General features: G+C 41.9%; 1 protein-coding gene across 2 annotated transcripts in view; it reads right to left on the bottom strand.

The window, feature by feature from the left end:
* LOC145338627 (receptor-type tyrosine-protein phosphatase gamma-like) overlaps positions 1-22,221 on the bottom strand; it is a 693,461-nt gene that overhangs the window by 350,925 nt on the left and 320,315 nt on the right. For both annotated transcript variants that reach the window (XM_080183016.1, XM_080183007.1), the window contains exon 4: positions 9,336-9,484. In XM_080183016.1, coding sequence (XP_080039142.1) covers positions 9,336-9,484 — 149 coding nt within the window. The remainder of the gene's footprint in view (positions 1-9,335; positions 9,485-22,221) is intronic.

Here is a 22,221-nt window from a genome sequence, read left to right as displayed (position 1 = left end):
ACTAGATGCTGGGCAAAGTGCAAGTGGCAGGGAATATTAGGCAGAGATGGCGAAAGCCCTCAATAAAATGGCAAGGGAGGTAAACAATTCTGTCTTCCTTCTGGTTGATGAAATGTGCATGTGCATGCACCAAGGTTTCCAGGGTGGCAAGCAACGTGGAAAACTTGGTCCTGTAGATCACCCAGTTTTTGCAGATGCTGGAAGGTGAGTGAAATAACACTTTCAGCAGGTGTCAATCCCTCACACTCTGACTTTCTCAACATTCCAACACTCCTCAGACTAGTACACACAGCTCCACTTATTGTTCTCCCTCCAAGCAGCAGAAACCCCATCTGAACAGCCAAGATTCACTCCATCCTCAGTTATGTACAACCTTACACCCACGTCACATCAGTTCTGCACACATGTTCGCCTTCCATGCTCTCCACACAATTTGTTTCTCAGACTCTCAACTTCCCGCTATCTCTCTTTGCTTAAGAGAGCAGAGAGACTCAGGGAAAGGCAGAGAAAGAGAGAGGGTTGTGGGGTGCCACCGGTAATAGCCATCTTAAAGGCCAACGACAATGCGTACCCTCCTGCACACTGCAAAAGGAGGCCTTGTTCCAGAAAGCTGCAGATGTTAGCAACCCTCTGCCATGAAAGTCCGAGCCTCCTAAGGTACCGGTGCTCACGTCAAGAGAGCTTATCCTCTGCTTGTAAACACTATGCCGAGGGTCTCTCCCCTCCTACCAGCTGAACCTGTGTTCACCTGCCCTGACCTATATAATGGCATGTACAAAGGAATAAGGCAACTGATCTTCTTGTTCTCATCAGAAGTGCCTTTTGTTTAATTTATTATTTCATGGGATATGGGCACTAATGTCAAAGCCACCATTTGTTCCCTATCCCAAATTGGCCTTGAACTGAGTGGCTTCTAAGACTTTTACAAATGGCAATTAAGAGTCAACCACATTACCATGGTTGTGGAGTCACGTGTAGACCAGGCAAGGACATTAATAAACCAGATGTTTTTTAATGAAAACTGACAATAGTTTCATGGTCACTATTATTGACACTAGCTTTTGACAAATCAAATTTAAATTCGACCAACTGCGTGGTGGGGCATTAAACACATGCCACCACAGCATTTTCTCATAACTAATCCGGTGATATTACCACTATGCCAATGTCTTTTTTTTAAACTTAATTCATGGGATGTGGGCACCATTTCCCATCCCTAATTGCCTTTGAGAAAGAAGGTGATGTTGAGCTGCCTTCTTGAATAGATGATTCAAACTACTGCCACTATGTTAACAGTGGAGGGAGTGAATACTTGTGGAAAAGATGCCAATCCAGAGGGTTGCTTTGTCTACTTGGTACCAAGTTTCTTGAGTATTGTTGAAGCTGCCTTCATTCAGGCAAGTGGAATATTCCATCACACTCTTGGTTTGTGCGTTGTAGATGGTGGACAAGCTTTAAGGGGTCACACAGTGAGATACTCCCACATAATTCCAAGCCTTTGACCTGCCCTGGTAGCCACAATATTTATATGGCTGGCTCAATTCAGTTTCTAATTAAGACTAACTTCCAGGATGTTGATTGTGAAAAATTCAGTAATGGTCATGTCATTGAGTGTGAAGGGGTGCTAGTTAGGTTCTCTCTTGTTGGAGACAGTCATTGCCTGGTATTTATGTGATACAAATATTCCTTGCCACTTGTTAGCCCAAGCCAGCATATTGTCTGAATCTTGTGGCATTTGGACATAGATGAGTTCAGTATCTGAGGGGTCTTGAATGGTGCTGAACATTGTGAGATCTAGTAACATCTACATTTTTGACCTTATGATGAAAGCAAGGTCATTGATGAAGCAGCTGAAAATCATTAGGCCAAGGAAACTACTCTGTCAAACTCCTGCAAGGACATCTTGGAACTGACATAATCGATCTCCAACAACCTCATCCATTTTTCTTTGTGCCCGGTAAAACTCAAACCATCGAAAAGTTTTACCCCTGATTCCCACTGACTCCAAGTTCTGATGCCACACTTGGTTGAATGCTGCCTCAATGTCAAAGGCAGTCACTCTCACCTAACCTCTGGAATGCTAGTCTTTTTTCCATGTTTAAACCAAGGCTGCAATGAGATCAGGAGCTGAGTGAACCTGGAATAACCTAAACTGAGCGTCAACGAGCAGGTTACTGCAAAGCAAGTGCCACTTGATAGGACTGTCCATGACTGTCTCCTGATCCACAAGCTGCTCCCATTTTGAGGCAAAGGTTGGCAACAGGTAAATCCAAATCAAAATAACTAATGTGCAAGACAGGTGAACAGACTTCCAGAAAGTTGGCAAAATTTGACTAATTTGGTGGAATTCTTTGAGAACATTACATATGCAATGGGGAACCTGTGGATGTGGTGAATCTGGATTTCCAGAAGGCATTTTACAAGGTGCTGCTGAAAGACGGCTACATGAGATAAAGGTGCACAGTGTTACGGGTAATAGCATGGATTGAGGATTGGTTAACTAACAAAAAGCAAAGAGCGGGGGTAAACGGGTGTTTTTCTGGTTGGCGATCAGTGAGTAGTGGTGTGTCTCATGGATCAGTGTTGGGACTGCAATTGTTTATGATTTACGTAGATGATTTGGAGTTGGGGACTAAGTACAGTGTGTCAAATTCGCAGATAACATTAAGATGGTGGAAGAGCAAAGTGTGCAGAGGACACTGACAGTCTGCAAAGGGGTACAGATAATCTAAGTGAGTGGGTGAGGATCTGGCAGATGGAGTACAATGTTGGTAAATGTGAGGTCATCCATTTTGGTAGGAATAACAGCAAAACGGACTATTACTTAAATAGCAAAAAATTGCAGCATGATGCTGTGCAGAGGGACCTGGGTGTCTTGTGCAGGAATCTCAAGGAGTTGGTTTGCAGATGAGCAGATAATTAAGAAGGGAAATGGAATTTTGTCCTTCATTGCTAGAGGGATGGAATTTAAAAACAGTGAGATTATGTCTCAGCTGTATAAGGTGCCAGTGAGGCCACACTTGGAGTACTGTGTACACTTTGGTCTCCTTACCTGAGAAAGGATATACTGGCACTGGCAGGGGTGCAGAGGAGATTCATTAGGTTGATTCCAGAGTTGAGAGGGTTGGCTTATGAGGACAGACTGAGTATATTGGGGTTATACTCATTGGAATTCAGAAGAATGAGGGGAGATCTTACAGAAACATATAAGATTATGGAAGGAGTGGATAAGATAGGTCGCTGGGAAGTTGTTTCCACTGGCAGGTGAAACTAGAACTAGGGGGCATAGCCTCAAAATAAGGGGAAGCAGATTTAGGACTGTGTTGAGGAGGAACTTCTTCACACAAAAGGTTGTGAATCTGTGGATTCCCTGCCCAGTGAAGCAGTTGAGGCTGCCTCATTGAATGTTTTTAAGGCAAGGATAGATAAATTTTTGAACAGCAAAAGAATTAAGGGTTATGGTGAGTGGGCGGGTAAGTGGAGCTGAGTCCACAGGAAGATCAGCCATGATCTTATTGAATGACAGAGCAGGCTCGAGGGGCCAGATGGCCTACTCCTGCTCCTAGTTCTTATGTTCTAAAATCAGCAATATCACACTTTCAGAAGAAGTGATATCAGTGCCAATGACTCACCTGGTCATGGATGCAGCTATTCAGTTTCACTGTTTGAAAGCTTCCTAACCAGTCAGTTTCACTGAATAAGCACTCTCCATTATGCACTTGCCTGTTAGACCCTGGTGACTTGTAGAGAGCTCAGGAAGCCTGTACATTGCCTGTTAATGCTCATTGTGGATTAACTTCAAAATTAATTGCTTTTTTGCATAATGCAATACTTTATCTGACCGCTGCACGTTCGCTTGTAACTCTGCCTGTGTCAAACTGGGAGTGGAGTTCCCGAATGATGTCATTTGTCTGGGATTTAATTGCCTCTTTGCAGCTGAACCCACTCCCTAAGGCGGTTAAAATTCTATCTAGCAACTGTCTTTATCTTTGCTTGACCTGCTGAAAAATGCTTCAGAAATCTTCATTTTATTTCAGATTTCCAGTATTGGCAGTATTTTGCTTTTGAGTTATTGAATATTTTCTGTGGCTGTATGCCCTTCCCATACATTTTTAATTATAACACTTCATTTGGTACATTTTTGGGGTTTTAGAGCCTAGCTATGATTCTGACTGGAAATCTTAGTACATTTTTTAAAAATTGTAAACAAAGCTCATCTTGTTAAGCCCACTCCCTATGTTGTTAAAGTCTTGGTAATTCTTTAAATGCAATGGCAGTTATTGTCAAAAAAAGCACGCAGGTCAGAGGGAGGAAACAGAATCAGTTTCTCCTGAAAATAAATGGGTCGATACTAATTACTTCTAATGCTAATAAAAATCAAGCTGATTTTTCTTGTCAAATGTTATGCCTGAATGCTATCTGCCTATTTAAAAATCTGGCAGCTGGCATGCATTCTAATTCCTTGTGTTCACTTTCCTTGCAAGATCTGAGCATGAGGTCAGGAAGTTTCCAATTGCACCTCATAATGTCTCCAGTGTTTCTTAAGGTGAGAACAGGGGAGCCTATTAGGAATCACACTGAGCCTGGTAGGAAGCAAACAAGCTAGATTCCCAGGACAGCTAAGAGAAAAGAAAATGCTAATTGCTAATTAAAAGGAACAAAATCTACATTTCCCATCCCAAAATCTCTTGGAGTTTCATGGAAACTCCTGAAAGCCGGTTGTAAAATCATTTGGGGATGGGAGAAGGATCATTCTTGCAGCAAAATCATAATCCGTTCATTAGGAATGGATTTACTACTTTGCTACACATAGCAGTGCCTCATAGTCAGCGACATTTTACTGCTGTGTTTAGGGAAAAAATATTTTTGAAGCAAGTTTATAAATTCCAAGGATGCCACCTTTGAAAACAGAGCTTCTGACATTTCTACCTTTTTCCTTAATCAAGGCTTTCTCCCAGCTCTGCGATTGACAGGACATTGAACCGGGTCTGACCCATTTCCCGCATGCCTGCCTTCACCCTTCCCCTCCCTCCCAGACCATGAAAGAGTCTCCCAAGTCCTCAATTTTTACCCCACCAGCCTCTGTGTTCAAAGGAAAATTTTCCAACTCCAACATGATACCACCACGACAAGCATGTTCTTCGTCAGTATTCTGCAGGGTTTGCTTCCTATTTGACACTCTGCTCCACTCATCCATCACACCCAACTTCTTATTCCCTTCCCAAGCCACCTTCCCTTGCAGTCGCAGAAGGTGCAAAACCTGCCCCTTTACCTTCATCCTCCTCCCCTTTCAAGGCAAACTATTTACAGGTGAAGCCCACATAGAGAGTGGTGGATGCCTGGAAACATGCTACCAGAGGTGGTGGTGGAAGCAGACACATTAGCAACGTTTAAGATGCATTTGGAAGGGTAGATGAATAGGGAAGGAATAGAGGGATATGGACTGAGAAAGGGAAGAAAGCTTTTTTTTAAGTTAGGGCATCATGATTGACATAGGCTTGGAGGGCTGAAGGTCCTGTTCTCATGCTGTACTTTTCTTTGTTCTTGGTAGAACACTTTCGCTCAGTCCACAAGCATGACCCTAATCTTTCTGTTGCTTGCCTTTTCAACTTACCTTCTTGCTCTCATGCCCACATGTCCATCTTTGGCCTGCTGCAATGTTTCAGTGAAGGTCAATGCATCTTCCAACTGGGCATGTTACAGACCATGGGATGCAACATTGAGTTCAACTGTGACATTTCTCCTTCATATAGGCCCCTTTTTTTTAATCCAAAACAGTCTTTGCCCCAAGACAAATCCCCTCCTGCCCCCTCCCATTGAGTCAGCTGTCACTTGTTCTTAAGTTTTGCTTTCACTGAGCACTGACCTTTGTTCGCTTATGAACACATTCTGCTATCATATCTGAATGCCGCTATCAGCACCTTCCATCATCCTTCACACAGGCATTAATACTTCACTTGTCTTGTGTTCTACACATCTGTGTTGCAATCTCTCCATTGAGCAGCACTGTGGCAGAGTGGTTAGCACTGCTTCCTCAGAGTGCCAGGTATATGGGTTCAATTCCCGGCTTGGGTCACTGTGCAGAGTTTGCACAGTCTCCCCACATCGGCGTGGGTTTCTTCCAGATGTTCTGATTTCCTCCCATAGTCTGAAAGATGTGCTAGTTAGGTGCATTGGCCATGCCAGGTTCTCCCTCGGTGTACTTGAACCGATGCTAAAGTGTGGCAACTAGGGTATTTTCACAGTAACTTCATTGCAATGTTAATGTAAATCTACTTGTGACAAATAAATAAACTTTAACCTAGCCCCACCAATCCCTGACCTACTTTGCTCCACCTGTCTTGTACAGTTTATTATCCATCAGTTCTCCCTCACTATAGCTCTGAAGAAGTCAAATGGATTCAAAATGTTATCTCTTTTTCTCTTCACAGATGCTGCCAGTATTTTCTGCTTTTATTATAAATTCTGGGGCTATGGACCAAAAGACGTGCAGCTATTAACCTTCAACTTTTATTAAGATCTATGCCTAAAAGTGCTACATGTGATTTTGATCATGTGATCCCTTCTAAGCAGCACATAAGAATACATCAGTAGCTAATTGAATGTTAGCATTGGAACAATATTTAAAATCAAACTGGTCGACAGTCCCAGTTGATGAATATGGAGGCACTTTTTCACCGAATGATTTGTAAACAAATAGCAGAGACGTGGAAAATATCTATTCGGGGACGTCTCTGAACATACTTGGTAACTACACAAATCTCACAACAATGAGGCAGCAGATCACCTGTCAGTGCCTGTAAAGCTAATAATGCAACAGAATATTTAAATGTTTTCCAGGATTCATCGAGCTGGACTGACTCCAGATTCTGATTCATACCATAGTTTTGACAATCTATCTCTTCTCTAAAATTGCACACACACACACTTGCATGCTTACATGTGCACACACAGAAAGAGGAATTTTCTGCTCTTGCCAGCTACGGGTATCATGCTGGACAAGGGAACTTCATTTACTGGGAGGCAAAAAATGTTTCCCAGCAGGATAAATTGTTGTCATTTTAGTTCGTCCAAATTTCAAAGTGTGTTGAATTTCCTGACAAACCATGTCCAGAACCCTATTTGCATTCATTAGTATGTCAAGCATGTTCATTAAAAGGCCACCTCACCGGAATTAAACTCTCCCTCCAAATCCGGCTCACCGCCAGTGAGAATTTGTAACTGCATATAAAAGTGGTGTGCTCCTGGAGGGTTTCACCCCTTCCATGACTTTGATATATAGAGGTGTTACTTTCTCCTTCTTAGGGATATCACATAACTTCATTCATAACAAGTGCCGGTAGCAAATAGCGTGGCTCGTCTGAACAATGGAGATAAGCGAAAGCTCCGAGAGGAGGGCAAGGTGAAGTTAAGACTGGACAGGGGAGATAAGCTTATGAGGGAAGGATAGGTGGGGGGAATGCCAGGGGTAGAAAGGAGAAGTGTTCAGGAAAGGAGGCAGAGGGGGGTGCTGACAATGCCTGGGGAAGGGGAGGGGGAGGTGAAAGGGAGTGTCTTAGAGGCCAGGGTCATTAGTGTTGACAGTGGAGTAATAACCAGAGTCAGAGGAGGTAGTAAGTTGCAGTGGGGTACTAGGTCCAGGGTGAAGGTCTCATTAGGTGGGTCATGGTGGGGTGCATGACAGGTGGCTTAGCTAATGGGAAGAGGGCGATTTCCTGCCTACCCTTGCCAAGCTTGCCAATGCGTAATTAATAAGGTGAATAGCAGAAGACTGCATGTTCACCCATCCTGCCACCAAGTAGGAATCATGCTGACTTTCACTCCTGGACATAGGCCAGGATTTTCCACTTCCATCTGTGTTGGGTGGGTTCGGCGGCAGGAGCGGAAAATATTGAGAGTAGGCCAAAGTTGGTTTCATGACAACATAAAAGGAGAAAGTGACTGTTCCCTGCCCCTGACAGTGACGGACCATGTTTTCCCCGTGTTGAGCACGGGACCACATTGTAATCAATTATCATTACATCTATAAATCTGGACTAAATACTCTATTGGACCATTACAACTGATTCAATGAACTTAAATGATTTAATGAACCATTATTTCAGAAGTGTTAGTCACGGCTCAGTTGGAAACATTCATATCTTTAAATCACAAGATTGCAAGTCCAAGACCCACTCCAATGTTTGAGCGAACAAAATCAAACTGACATTCCACTGCAGTATTGAGTGAGTACTGCACTATATCAAGTACCGTCTTTCAGATGAGCTGAAACTGAGACGCCATCTCTCTGCTGGTTTGGAAATAAAATATCCCACAGCACTTTTTCAAAGTACAGGAGGTATCCCCACTGTCCCGGTTAATATTTATCTTTCAATCAACATTGGAAAGAAACAGAATATCTGGTCATTATTACATTGCTATTTGTGGGACCTTGCTGTGTACAAACTGGCTACCGCATTTCCTACATCACAACAGTGACTACAGACCCACAGCAAACCTCCAAAATCAGCAGAATTATCAAGATCTTACACTGGCTGTGAAGTGCTTTGAGACATCTATTGGTTGTGAGAAGTGCTATATAAATGCAAGTCTTTCTCTTTTTGGGATGGGATGATCTCTTATCAGAAATCAATTTAGCCTGTGCCAAACCAACTCCCGATGGATGCCACTCCATAATACAAAGTGAATTTAACTTTGTATTTGTGACAATCTCATTTAAAATTATAAGGATTATCGATATCAAAAATGATCACCTTAGGTGGTCTTCTGAGGCTGGATCAAGAGATGTCTTTGGCACAGAATAAAAGGAATTTTATTCTGAAAACGGTTTTGACAAAGAAGAGTGAAAATGAGCAAATGGTTACCATTTCCGAAAGGGAAGATGTTTTAGATGGTTTACGTAACCTTCCATCGAGGTCACTTGGTACAATATTTTAAAGAACACTTTGAAGCCTAAAATAGCATTTACTTGCACAGTAAAATGTAAACCAAGCAAGGATGTAACAAATATTGATTCTGTTTTTTCATTTCATGTTCTGTAAGCAATGTTATGAACTGCCTTTGAAATCGTGGTTTTTGTCTCCTCCGTATCACCGGTTGCCTGAGAAGAACGATCATGGCTGAGACGTTAGGAAAGCACCAGCCTTCAGTGCTTTCCCTACATGAATTAAACGAAGAATATCAAAATGCAATATACATGTCAATTTTGACCTGCGATGTAAATCAACTTCCAATTAATGCACAAATTAACCAAGCCACCATACCACACTAAAGAAACAGCTATATTTTTATTATCAGGTCAAATAACATTTCAACGATTTGATGCCTTTTCTCACCTCGATAGGATATTTGTTTCCTTCAAGACTGTGTTCAGAACCTGGAAAGCCTTTATTCTGACCCCAGTGAAATTCCAGCTTTTCTGCTTTAAGTCTGCCTGGAAGATCAGCTCCACTGACAAAATAATCATCCTTCAGTAGAACAGCGACTGTAAGGCAACAAGATAGCAAAACACATTAGCAGGTTACCAAAGTAAAATAGTTTGATCACATATCTATAACTTTGTTAAAAATCTTCCATTTACACAAAATGCACACATATGCACAGGCTATATCACTTCAAACATGATGTATCAAATGTTTCCTAGATTCCTAGATCATATATTCCTAGATTCACATTTATTACTGGTTTTGACAATATTAGCTTATCCATCTAGCCATGAGACTCCCTCAAAATATGTGAAGATTTTGTTCGTGAACTAGTATTTCCTCAGCCACTGAAATGCCCATTTCTTTTATTTATTAGTGTCACAAGTAGGCTTACATTAACACTGCAGTGAAATTACAATGAAAATCCTCTAGTCGCCACACTCCAGCGCCTGTTCAGGGACACTGAGGGAGAATTTTGCATGGCCAATGCACCTAACCAGCATGTCTTACGGACTCTGGGAGGAAACCGGAACATCCGGAGGAAACCCACGCAGACACGGGGAGATCGTGCAGACTCTGCACAGACAGAGACCCACGCTGGGAATTGAACCCAGATCCCTGGCTCTGTGCAGCAGAAATGTTAACCACTGTGCCATTGTGTTGCTCTGTCCAAATTCAGGATTTAGACAGAATAAAAACCAAATACATGGCACATTTAAATTGATGTATTGAAATAGCTTTCATGTCTTTTTATGACTTAACTAGAAGCTTTCACTTAAAAGTTTCTACCAAGAGTCTGGGTTTGAATTTAATAGCTTTGCTCTGATATGAGACTTCGAGCTAAATTTGGATTAAGCAGTCTGAGCATGTGCAGTTTACCTAATTGCCCAGTACCTTTCAATCAGCTGAACTGATTAGATATTTTCCTTTAGCTTCCATTACTCTGCCCAGTAGCTTGTCTTCAAATGATTTTTAAAAGGACAAGTGCAAATTTCAGAAGCTTTAATGAAATCAAATTTATTTTCAATGATTTAAACTTACCTGTGTTTTGGTTATAAATAAATGTAGAAAGGTCAACACATTTTTCTTTGTTTAATTTTGAAAGCAAACATCTTTGAGGTTATATACAAACATATGAATTAAGGGCAGCAGCAGGCCATTCGGTACCTTGACTCTACTCCACCGTTTTATAAGAATTTAGCTGATGTGATTGTGGTCTCAATTCTACTTTCCTGTCAACTCCTATAACCTTCCACTCCCTTGTTAATCAAGAATCTATCTAACTTAGTCTTAAAAATATTCAATGACCCTGCCTTCTCTGCTCTCCGGGGAAGAGAATTCCACAGGCTAATAACCCTGTGAGAGAAAAATAATTCTCATCATCTTTGTCTTAAATGGGGTCTCTTATTTTTAAACGGTGTCCCCTTGTTCTAGTCTTTGCCACAAGAGAAAACATCCTCTCAACATCCACTCTGTCAAATCCCCTCAAGATTTCAATAAGAATACCTCTCATTCTTCTAAACTTCAGTGGATACAGACCTAACCTATCCAACCTTCCTTCGTAAGATAACTCCTCCATCCCAGGAATCAGTTGAGTGAACCATCTTCAAATTGCCTCTAATGCAATTCTATTCTTTCTTAAGGGGACTAAAACAGAACACAATACTCCAGATGTGGTCTCACCAATGTCCTGTGCAACTGTAGAAAAATTGTTTGTACTTGATATGTGCCCACTCACTTAATTTCTGTATATAATTTTGCAAACTCCTTAAGTCCTGTTCAAAATTTACTCTCCTACCAGTGTTTTTTTGCCAGCAGCAAATTTAGCGACCATACATTCAGTCGCTTCATCCGAGTCATTTATAAAGATTGTAAATAGTTGAGGTCCCAGTAATTAACCCTGTGGTTCTCCACTAGTTAGTTTGCCAGCCTGAAAATTACTCATTTATTGCTACTCTCTATTTCCTGTTAGCTAACCAATCCTCCTTGCTAATAGATTACCCTCCGACACAAAGGATGTCCTGAAGCTCATTTTACATGCCATTGGATGGCTTCCTACTGAACCAATTTCATACAAAGAACCTTATCCATACAAAGACACAAAGGAGGAGGAATAGATGTGTAAGAGAGCACCAAACCAGGTTGTGGGCTTTTGCCATCGACCTGATGGGGAGTGTGGGAGACAGTGGGATGAATGGAGAACTAGGTTACAGCAGAGCAAGTGGGAAAACAGGATAAAGGAATTCAACGCATAATTCAAATGGAAGTGGTAGGAATAGAGAAGTGAATGAGAGTCTGGTAGAAAACAAAGTTGTAGGTGGGAGATGAAGAGGTAGACGATGAGAAGAGAGCCATTGAGAGTCAAACATTCACTGTGACCCACACCCCAAGTGCAACCTGCAGCTGTGGTGGCTTCTTTACTCACTGTACCAAATCCTTATCTTCCACTTTATACCTGAAAGGGGAAGCGAAATACAGAGTGAAAGAAGCAGAAAGGTAGAATTGAGGAAAAGAAACAGAAAATAGAACAGGAAAAAAGGAAACAGCAAATGAAGGGAATAGAGACAGATCAGAGAGCGTCCATTTCTTCTTAAACATCATTTGCAATGCCATGGGAAGCCATTTGGCTTAATATCAGTATATCAAAGTGCAGAGGCATCAGTGGGGGGCATCGGGCTGATTGCGAGTCTCGCAGGCTATGTTTTTCCACGTAATCAGCCAGAAATCAACCCAGAGGTTGGGGGTGGAGGCGGGTGGGTTCCACCGGGCATTGCCAGCTTGGTACCCTGGCACTGCCCACTGGTCACAGACCAATGCCTAGGAGGGACAGATGTGCCAGGCCTACTGGAGGGTGATCAGTTGGTGGGTGGGGGGAGCAACTAACAGTATACTCTGCAATGGAATCAGTGGAAGGACGACGATCGGTGCATGCACAGTGGCTTGCTCAGCACACTGATTCTGGTCTCTCCAGCGAGATGAGGCCCCCCACTTTCCGGCGTGAATCTCTCTGAGGCACTCTGTGGAGCAGAGTGCTGGAGATTGATGAAATTAAGTACGCCCAAAATATGAGCTGAGCCCTTTGATTTTTTTGGGAGAATCCCAGCCAAAATCTTGCATATGGCACACACTTGTTGTGAGAAACACAATTACTTCCTATATATTTCAGTATCATTACTTTGGCAAAGACACAGGACATTTTCTTGCTTCAATTAAATACATATATTTTTGACGATTTTTTTCATTTGCAATCACAAACTTACCTGCTTTGTTTCTCCTGAGTATTTAAAACTGCCCAGGATGCTTACCTGCATTGAGTTGTGCAGAGCTAATCTGTCATTGTTTTAGCCTGGTCCACTGAGCAGGCTGACAGCAAAGACACCACCCAAAGTTTTCAACAGATGTATGTTGGCTTCTAATGCAACATTCATTTGGAGACCAGAGTAGGAAATGGTCTAGAGTTTCCCACCAGGCGAACAAGGAAGTGATCCAGGAGGCCAATAAGTTAAATTTAAAAGTAATTTTATTTCCATATGAGGTCAAAAAGAGCAGAATAATATTATTCTGAGTCACAATTTAGGTCTTCCATGGCAGAATCTCACCATCTACCTCACAAAGAGGCCTACAGAGGACAACATTGTGACTGATCCCATCACTTGCCAGATCTTTGTATGGATAAGGTTCTTTGTATGAAATTGGTTCAGTAGGATGCCATCCAATGGCGTGTAAAATGAGCTTCAGGACATACAAAAAACCAAAGGTGCATCTTTTGATGAAATAGTTAAGCATTGAAAGGATAACAAATCTTACCTGCCAAAAACTGGTCTACAGTTAAAACAGGGCAATGGTCATAGAGTCATAGAGGTTTACAACAAAGAAACAGGCCCTCTGGCCCAACTTGACCATGCCGTCTTTTTTTTAAAACCCCTAAAAAATCCCAATTGCCCACATTTGGCCCATATCCTTCTATACCCATCATACCCATGTAACTATCTAAAAGACAAAATTGTACCCACCTCGACTATTACCTCTGGCTGCTTGTTCCAGACAAGGTGTATAGTCACTCTCCGTATGAAAAAATTGCCCCTCTGGACACTTCTGTATCTCTCCCCTCTCACCTTCAGCCTATGCCCTCTGGTTTTAGACTTCCCTACCTTTGGGAAAAGGTATTGACTGTCTACCTTGTCTATGCCCCTCATTATTTTATAGACCTCGATAAAGGTCACCCCTCAGCCTCCTATGCTCGAGAGAAAAAAGTCCCAGTCTATCCAACTTCTCCTTATAACTCAATCCATCAAGTCCTGGTAGCATCATAGTAAATCTTTTCTGCGTTCTTTCCAGTTTAATACAGAATTTCAAGAGTGGCCTTACCAATGTCTTGTACATCTTAAACAAGACATTCAAACTCCTGTATTTGTTCTGACTAATGAAACCAAGCATGTCGAATGCCTTCTTCACCACTCTGTCCGCCTGTGACTCCACTTTCAAGGAAGGCATCCGGCATACAGGAACACGTACCCCTAGATCTGTTTGTTCTATAACACTCCCCAACGCCCTACCATTAACTGAGTAAGTCCTGTCCTGGTTCAATCTACCAAAATGCATTAGAGTTTATTTTAAAACTTTTCTTATCACTGTGTTAGTGTGTGTTGCTGTGGAGGTATTTATATATTAGCTAAACCTTGAATTTTATTAAATTGTACATAATCTACATGCAAAGGATATCTTTGTAAAGATAGTCCTACTTTATAAAGGATAGTCCTACTATCATTCTGATTTTGACCACAAGCAATGTGATAAATGTCAGCAGAGAGTAAAAATTACTCCGTTTTTTCAGTAAGGAAAAGCGTCTGAAAGCTCCCCTTCAAAGTAGGCGAGGCTTTGATTACTCAATAGGGAAAAGGGCAGGACAAGAGCTACATTTCCTGGCTGCCAGGCATGTTGTATGTAACGTGATCAGAAAATCAGGAGAACCTGTCAAGAAGGAACCTTACAGGTCTAAAAGATAGAAGGGCCTCAAAAACAAAACCCATAGGTTTTACAGACAAGTGTTTAAACGTCATTGTATTTTCTTAAATTAACTGTTTAAACATTGGCTTTGTCCTTTTCTTTGTAAACACCTCCCTTTCCAGGCATCTTTGGGACTCGCTAGAGCTGGTCTTTGAAGAAAGAAGATCAGCTTCGTTGAAATGTCAGTTTCTCAAGCTGCCTCAAGGCTGCGCTTTGCTCTCCCTGAGGTACCTGCAATTTCACATCTTCAGAGGTAACGTTATCTTACTTTGGCAGATGTTGTACTATTGGAGGCTTCTCTTACTGAAGGAGGCTGTACTGGCAGGCCCCTAGCAACATTGCTACAAGAAGTGAATGCCTGACTAACACTTATGTTAGAAGTTTCTTCAGAAGCATTCCAATCTAAGCAGTTCATGCTTTGCATGATAATGAATGCACGCCAATATATATACTTAGTGCCACTTCTCTATCTAAAGGACAAAATACGCTATTTCAGTTGTCTTGCCCAGAATACAATCTAGTGAAACTAACATCTTCATACTTGCGGCACTGAGATTGCCAGATGGTTATTTGAATAAAATTTTAATTCCAGAAAATGAAATGATAAAATCAGTGCTAAACCCAATGTGCCAAAGTCAATGTGAATTAATTCCGTCTTCCAATTTTTTACTCATGCCCCCTCCCTTGAAGGTAAATGACTCACTCCTGAGAAACAGGGCCTTCATGTGGTGAATAACTGGCCACAATCCTGGAGAAACTGGGAACCAGAGAAGCCAGCTCTCTGGAGGGTGAAATTACATGTTAGCTCTGCTGCTGCGGACTCTAATGATAAATTCAATGTAACCTACCAAAGAAGGCTAACGGGCATGAAGCGGTAAATGCTCAGTACATTGAGTAGCTGCCAGTGAGCTTGTGTACAAAGGTCAAGCATATAGAGTCCAGCTCCTGATAATGTCAAGACTTCATGCAGAGCATGAACAGGATTCAATCCAGCTTATACAAAGCAGTTAACTCTGTCAACATATCATAGCTCATGCCACTACCCACCCTCACCCTTGGCTAAAAATCCTGCAATGAGTATCCGTAGCTCCACTCCCTCCACCATTCTTTGCGCTTGCAGTGCTCCCAATTTTCTCAAAAACATTACTAATACAACAGCCATTTGACTTATTCTGTCATTCTCTAGAACAATTAGAGATAGGCAACAAATGCAAGCCTTGTCAGTGATGCTCACATTGCATTAAAAGAAAAAGAATCAGTGACTCCAAAACAAATGTTACAGAAAAAGCAATGTTACAAGCAATACCACAGCTAATGCTTATGCTGTTATAAGAAAAAGTGCACTGAACCTTTCTGGAAATAAGGCCTGGGTGGTTAGGAAAATAGGGCAGGCCACATTGGGATGGCTTCCTGGCCCAATTTTGCCTCCAGAGCTTTTATAGAATCATAGAACCCTACAGTGCAGAAAGAGGCCCTTTGGCCCATCGAGTCAGCACCGAACACAATCCCACACAGGCCCTACCCCTATATACTATACCCACTAATCCCCTCTAATCTACGCATCTCTAAACATTAAGGGGCAATTTCTTAGCATAGCCAATCAACCCAACCCGCACATCTTTGGACTGTGGGAGGAAATCCATGCAGACATGAGGAGAATGTGCAAACTCCACACAGACAGAGACCCGAGCCGGGAATCAAACCCAGGACCCTGGAGCTGTGAAGCAGCAGTGCTAACCACTGTGCTACCGTGCTGCCCTATAAGAAGAACCTCTTTCTTAGTCCTACCTATGTTGTTGGTACCCAGGTCATTGTTGAGTCCCAGCTCTCAACCAAGCCACCAAGAAGTCAGGCAACCAAGTACCACATAATAGGATCATTTGCCTATACCCTCGAGTTCCAAGACTAAGCCAGTTGTCAGCTAAATCACTGAATTTTCATATGGAAACACCGCAACCCAAAGTAAAATCCATTTTGTCCCAAGTAAGCAATGCAGCATATTCATCAAGATTACAATTCAGTGAGTGCTCACAGCTTAACTGAAAATTACAACATATTGGAAGTATTTCAGATTATATACACAAAACATAAATTGTGTACAACAAATATGCAAGTGAGTGGCTATGCAAGGCAAACAATTTAGACAGATAGGAAATTGGGGTTGGCAGGGCAGCACCCTGCTCCAACAAGGCAGACAGCCAATCATGCCCCTTAAGATTCTAATTAGGAGCCATATTTTGATGGAGACGAGATCTTCTTGGTGTCAAAGTGCCCTCTCCTATATTTGCAAAGCCCATCAGCTCTCAAGAGGCAACCTTCTGGAAGCAGACCAATGAGGCCAGTGATGCCTCTTTTAAATTTGTCCGCCCTTGGAGCTGTGGGGATCAAAAGGCCACAAGCATAGCCACAAACCATCCTATGAAGAGATTCCTTCTTAGTATTGCTGACTTACACCTGGAGGCACTTTTCTGGTTACCCCTCTACTTCTGCAGCCAGTGCCCATCTCGCCCAGCACTCTGATTGCCCCATCTGACAGCACCATCTGCGTAGAAGGGCCCTATTAATTGACAGCCTCTGTGAAGATCACACAGGCAAGCAGGACACAGCCAACCAAGGATCAGGACTCCCTTTGGCCGCTGGAAAAGTCAGCTCAGCACATCCAGTCTGCATTTTTTGCCCATCGCACATCACTCAAATCTTTGGGTCACGCTTCAGCAAAAGCTTTAAAGAATTAATGCATCCATTTGATTCAAGAGAAAAACGTGCTGCAGCCTCTAAGTTACATTGCCACTCAAACATTTTTTCAGAAAGGGCAGCAAGCCAAAACCGTGACCTGCTGCCTAATTAAACTCTGGTCTCAACTTAGTGGTCACTGAGCACTAATGGACCTCTTACAGCCAAACTTAACATAAGAACATAAGAAATAGGAGCAGGAGTAGGCCATCTAGCCCTTCAAGCCTGCCCCGCCATTCAATAAGATCATGGCTGATCTGAAGTGGATCAGTTCCACTTTCCCACTTTCTCCCCGTAACTTAACTCCCTGTCTATCAGAAACCTATCTACCCGTGACTTAAATATATTTAGCGAGGTAGCCTCCACCACTTCAACAGGCAGAGAATTCCAGGGATTCACCACTCGTTGAGTGAAGAAGTTCCTCCTCAACTCTGATCTAAACCGCTCCCCCCCCTCCTTATCTTGAGGCTGTGCCCTCGAGTCCTGCTATCCTTTCTAAGCGGGAAGAATCTCTCTACCTCTACCCTATCGATCTCCTTCATTATCTTATACGTCTCTGTAAGATCCCCCCTCAGCCTTCTAAACTCCGAGTACAGACCCAGTCTATTTAGTCTCTCTGCATAGCCCAACCCCCTCATCTCTGGTATCAGCCTAATGAACCTCCTCTGCACTCCCTCCAAGGCCAATATATCCTTGCGCAAGTGCAGTGACCAAAACAGCACACAGTACTCCAGCTGCAGCCTCACCAGTACCCTGTACAGTTGCAGCAAGACCTCCCTACTTGTATATTCTATCCCCCTCGCTATAAAGGCCAACATTCCATTTGCCTTCTTGATCACCTGCTGCACCTGCAGACTGGGTTTTTGCGACTCATGCACAAGGATCCCCAGGTCCCGCTGCACCGTAGCATGCTGCAGCTATTCACCTTTTAAATAATAATCCCTCCTATTATTATTTCTGCCAAAGTGGATAACGTCACACTTGCTAACATTATACTCCATCTGTTAGGTCCTCGCCCACTCACTCAGCCTGTCCAGGTCTCTCTGCAGACTTTCCACACCCTCCACGCAATTTGCTTTTCCACTCATCTTCGTGTCATCAGCAAAATTCGTCACCCTACACTTGGCCCCCTCCTCCAGATCATCTATATAAATGGTAAATAGTTGAGGCCCCAGCACTGATCCCTGTGGCACTCCACTAGTCACCAACCGCCAACCAGAATAGCACCCATTGATACCAACTCTTTGCTTCCCATTAGACAGCCAATCCTCGATCCACGCTAACACCTTACCCCCAACTCTATGCACCCTAACCTTCTGTAGCAACCTTTTATGAGGCACCTTATCAAATGCCTTTTGGAAATCTAAAAACACCACATCCACCGGTTCCCCTCTGTCTACCGCACTAGTCACATCCTCATAGAAATCCAATAAATTCGTCAAACACGACTTCCCCTTAACGAATCCACGCTGCGTCTGCTCGATCAAACCATTCTTTTCTAGGTGCCTCGCTATTTCTTCTTTGATGACGGATTCTAGCATTTTTCCAACTACAGACGTTAAACTAACCGGCCTATAATTCCCTGCCTTTTGTCTGCTGCCTTTTTTAAACAGCGGCGTAACATTAGCCATTTTCCAATCTTCCAGCACTTCCCCGGAGTCCAGCGAATTTTGATAAATAATTACTAAGGCATCCACTATCACCTCTGCCATTTCTTTCAGAGCCTTGGGATGCATTCCATCTGGTCCTGGGGACTTGTCCATCTTCAGTTCCATTAGTCTATCAAGCACTACCTCTCTAGTGATTGTAATCGCATTTAGGCCCTCACCTACTACAATCCTTCTATCTTTAATATCCGGCAAACTATTCGTGTCCTCCTCCATGAAGACCGAGGCAAAAAACTTATTTAAAGCCTCAGCCATTTCCTCATCGCCCACCGCTAAATCCCCCCTCTCATCCTCCAAGGGTCCAACATTCACTCTAGCCAGCCTCCTCTTCTTTATATATTTGTAAAAACTTTTACTGTCATTTTTTATATTTAGTGCTAGTTTAGCTTCATATTCTATCTTTCCTTTCTTCATCACCTTCTTAGTCATTCTTTGTTGATTTTTAAATCTTTCCCAATCTTCTAATCGCCCACTATTTTTAGCCGCTCTGAACGCATCAGCTTTTAATTTAATACTCTCCTTTATTACCTTCGATAACCACGGCTGGTTATCCCTTCTCCTACAGTCGTTCTTTACCATCGGAATATATTTCTGCTGAGTACTGAAAAAGATCTCCTTAAAAATCCTCCACTGTTCCTCAGCCGTCCTACCAACCAATCTGCGCCCCCAATCTACATTTGCCAATTCCGCTGTCATCCTATCATACTCCCCTCTGTTCAAACAAAGGACACAGGTTCAGGTCCCTCCTTTCTCATCCTCCATCTGCATCAGAAATTCAATCATACTATGATCACTCGTCCCAAGAGAATCCCTCACAAGAAGATCCCTAATTCTATCTGCCTTGTTACACAACACCAGATCTAAGATAGCTCACTCCCTCGTAGGTTCCGTCACATACTGAACAAGGAAACTATCCCGACAGCGTTCTGAGAACTCTTCCTCAAGCCCACCCCAACTGACTTGGGTCATCCAATCAATATGCAGATTAAAATCCCCCATAATTATCGCCGTTCCGTTTCTGCACGCATCAATTATTTGCTTGTTTATAGCCCGCCCCACCCCAAAGTTATTATTTGGGAGCCTATAGACCACACCCACCAGTGTCTTCCTCCCCTTACTATTTATTATCTCCACCCACAACGATTCCACGTTTTGCTCTTTGGAGCCCATATCTTCCCTTACTACCACCCTGATGTTATCCTTAATTAACAGAGCTACCCCACCCCCTTTTTCCTCCCATCTATTCTTCCGAAACACCTGATACCCCTGGACATTCAGCTCCCTGTCCCTGTCACCCTGCAACCACGTTTCCGTAATGGCCGTTAGATCATATCCATTTGTGCTGATTTGCGCCATCAGCTCATTCACTTTGTTCTGAATGCTTCGTGCATTCAGGTAAAGTGTCTTTATACCAGCCTTTATCTGGACCTTATTTGTAGAAACGCTACTAACCTCTCTCATGCCCCTTATTCCTTTTATTAGTAGGACATCCTCAACATTTACCTTAGAGTAGCATACCATCATCTCAGCAACAATAATATTGAATGTTAGATCATAGTCTTTTATAAAACAATAAATAATTTGACCGAGTGAATAATGCCACAGAAAATCCATGGAACATTAAAATATTGCATTCTAAGTAACCATGAAAAAATGTAATGCAATCAGGCACATAAAAAAAATCAATTTTATATCCATCTTGTGAAAGCCCATTGATAAATGAATTTGAAAAGCTAACAGAACAACTGACTAATAATTGGCTTGTACATCAACCCCTTCCAACAAAGGCCACACTCTGAAATGATCCAGCAATACTATAAATACTGATAAGATAATGATCAGCTTCAAAATGTTATGTTTCTTACAGATATCAAGATGTTAAACCACTATGTGAAACAATTATACAACTAAGATGTCACAGATGAACATAATTCTGTATGTCCAAAAATAATGAGACAAAAGGACGACAGGCATGTTGCCAAGTTGCAACAAGAATACATATTCTGCAGTCCTCGAGGTTTGGCTCATTCCATTCATAAATGAGAGTATTTACTTTCAGATCATCCATTTTTAAATCTAAAATCAATAATTAATTAGACCATTTGCCATCATTTTTCTGATCTAGATGAATCATTAAAAGGATAATTTTGAGGCAGCATTATTTGGAATGCTCCCAGAATTATTAATTTATAGCAACTTATTCTTTACAGTCCATTCAAAACAACCATATTCATTGCTAGTTAACAAGAGTTCTGATTTCATTGTTCATTTCTAGCTGTGTAGGTTGATAATGATTGATGTATACTTCCTTTCAAAGCAAAGTTCAAGATGGAGTAATTTTGGAACACGAGAAAACAAAACTTTGGACTATATCAGATGTTTTGAGCGCTTTTCCAATGCATTTCCAGTGGGTGATGATATGATTTGGTGGTAACAACGTATGAAATACTAATGTGCGGTGCGGCTAGCTGTATTTGGATAATTGGCACAACGTTATTTCCTTGAATATGTCATCTTTAGGCTTCTTGAAGTGGTATAACAAATCAAAACTGCATAAAATAAAAATATGATTACCATATAATGACCATGGGGATTTTAATGAAATGAATACATTTCAGTCTTCCTTTGGTGAGGAATGACTTCATGTGCCCACATGCCTATTTGTACATTTTAAGTCAGTTGTAATTGCCCAGCAACTTCAGCTTCCCACTACAAGATATTATTAATGACAAGTTGAAAAAAATCACTGTGCAGCAATTTCCTCTTGTAAATATGCAGGTTTAAAAATCTGGCAGGAGCCTTGAGAAAGAACCCTGCAGTAAAATTTCAGTGTCAACTTTGCCAACGTGGAGGAAATGCAAAGTGTGCTAGCTTTGGAAAAATTCCTTAGGCCACTTACAGCAACGTGAATGTTTTCAACAGGGTTATAACCACTTGAGAAGAGTCACATGGATGCAAAACATTAAGTCTGTTTCTCTCTCCACAGATGCTGCCAGACCTGTTGAGCTTTTCCACAATTTCCTGTTTTTATAACAAGTTACAGCTGACTAAAGACAAAGTTAACTACAATAATACTATATCATGCTCATTACAGCAACTCATTCGCACAAATGATAGTTAAATCAGCACTTGAGGTGAGATGAATTTTCTTTTTTGCACAGTCACTGTTGGTTGTTAACACATAACTAAAAAAAGATTCTAAATCAAAAACATATTATTTGTCATTTCACTTAGAATCATTAATTTGAACTTGGATGAGTACAGAAAGTTAGGAGTAAATTCTTTCACATTTGGAGTCAGAGTTCAAATTTTGTCTGGAGAAATAGAAGTCATTGTTATTAAGTCACTCTCAAGGAGGAAATTTCCCATTTTTTGTTAGAATGATGCAG

The sequence above is a fragment of the Carcharhinus amblyrhynchos genome, chromosome 3, assembly GCF_965287045.1.
Source record: "Carcharhinus amblyrhynchos chromosome 3, sCarAmb.v2.hapA, whole genome shotgun sequence".
Classification (NCBI taxonomy): Eukaryota; Metazoa; Chordata; class Chondrichthyes; order Carcharhiniformes; family Carcharhinidae; genus Carcharhinus; species Carcharhinus amblyrhynchos.
The sequence above is the reverse complement of the archived record's forward strand: the minus strand, read 5'-3'. Positions and strand labels throughout refer to the sequence as shown.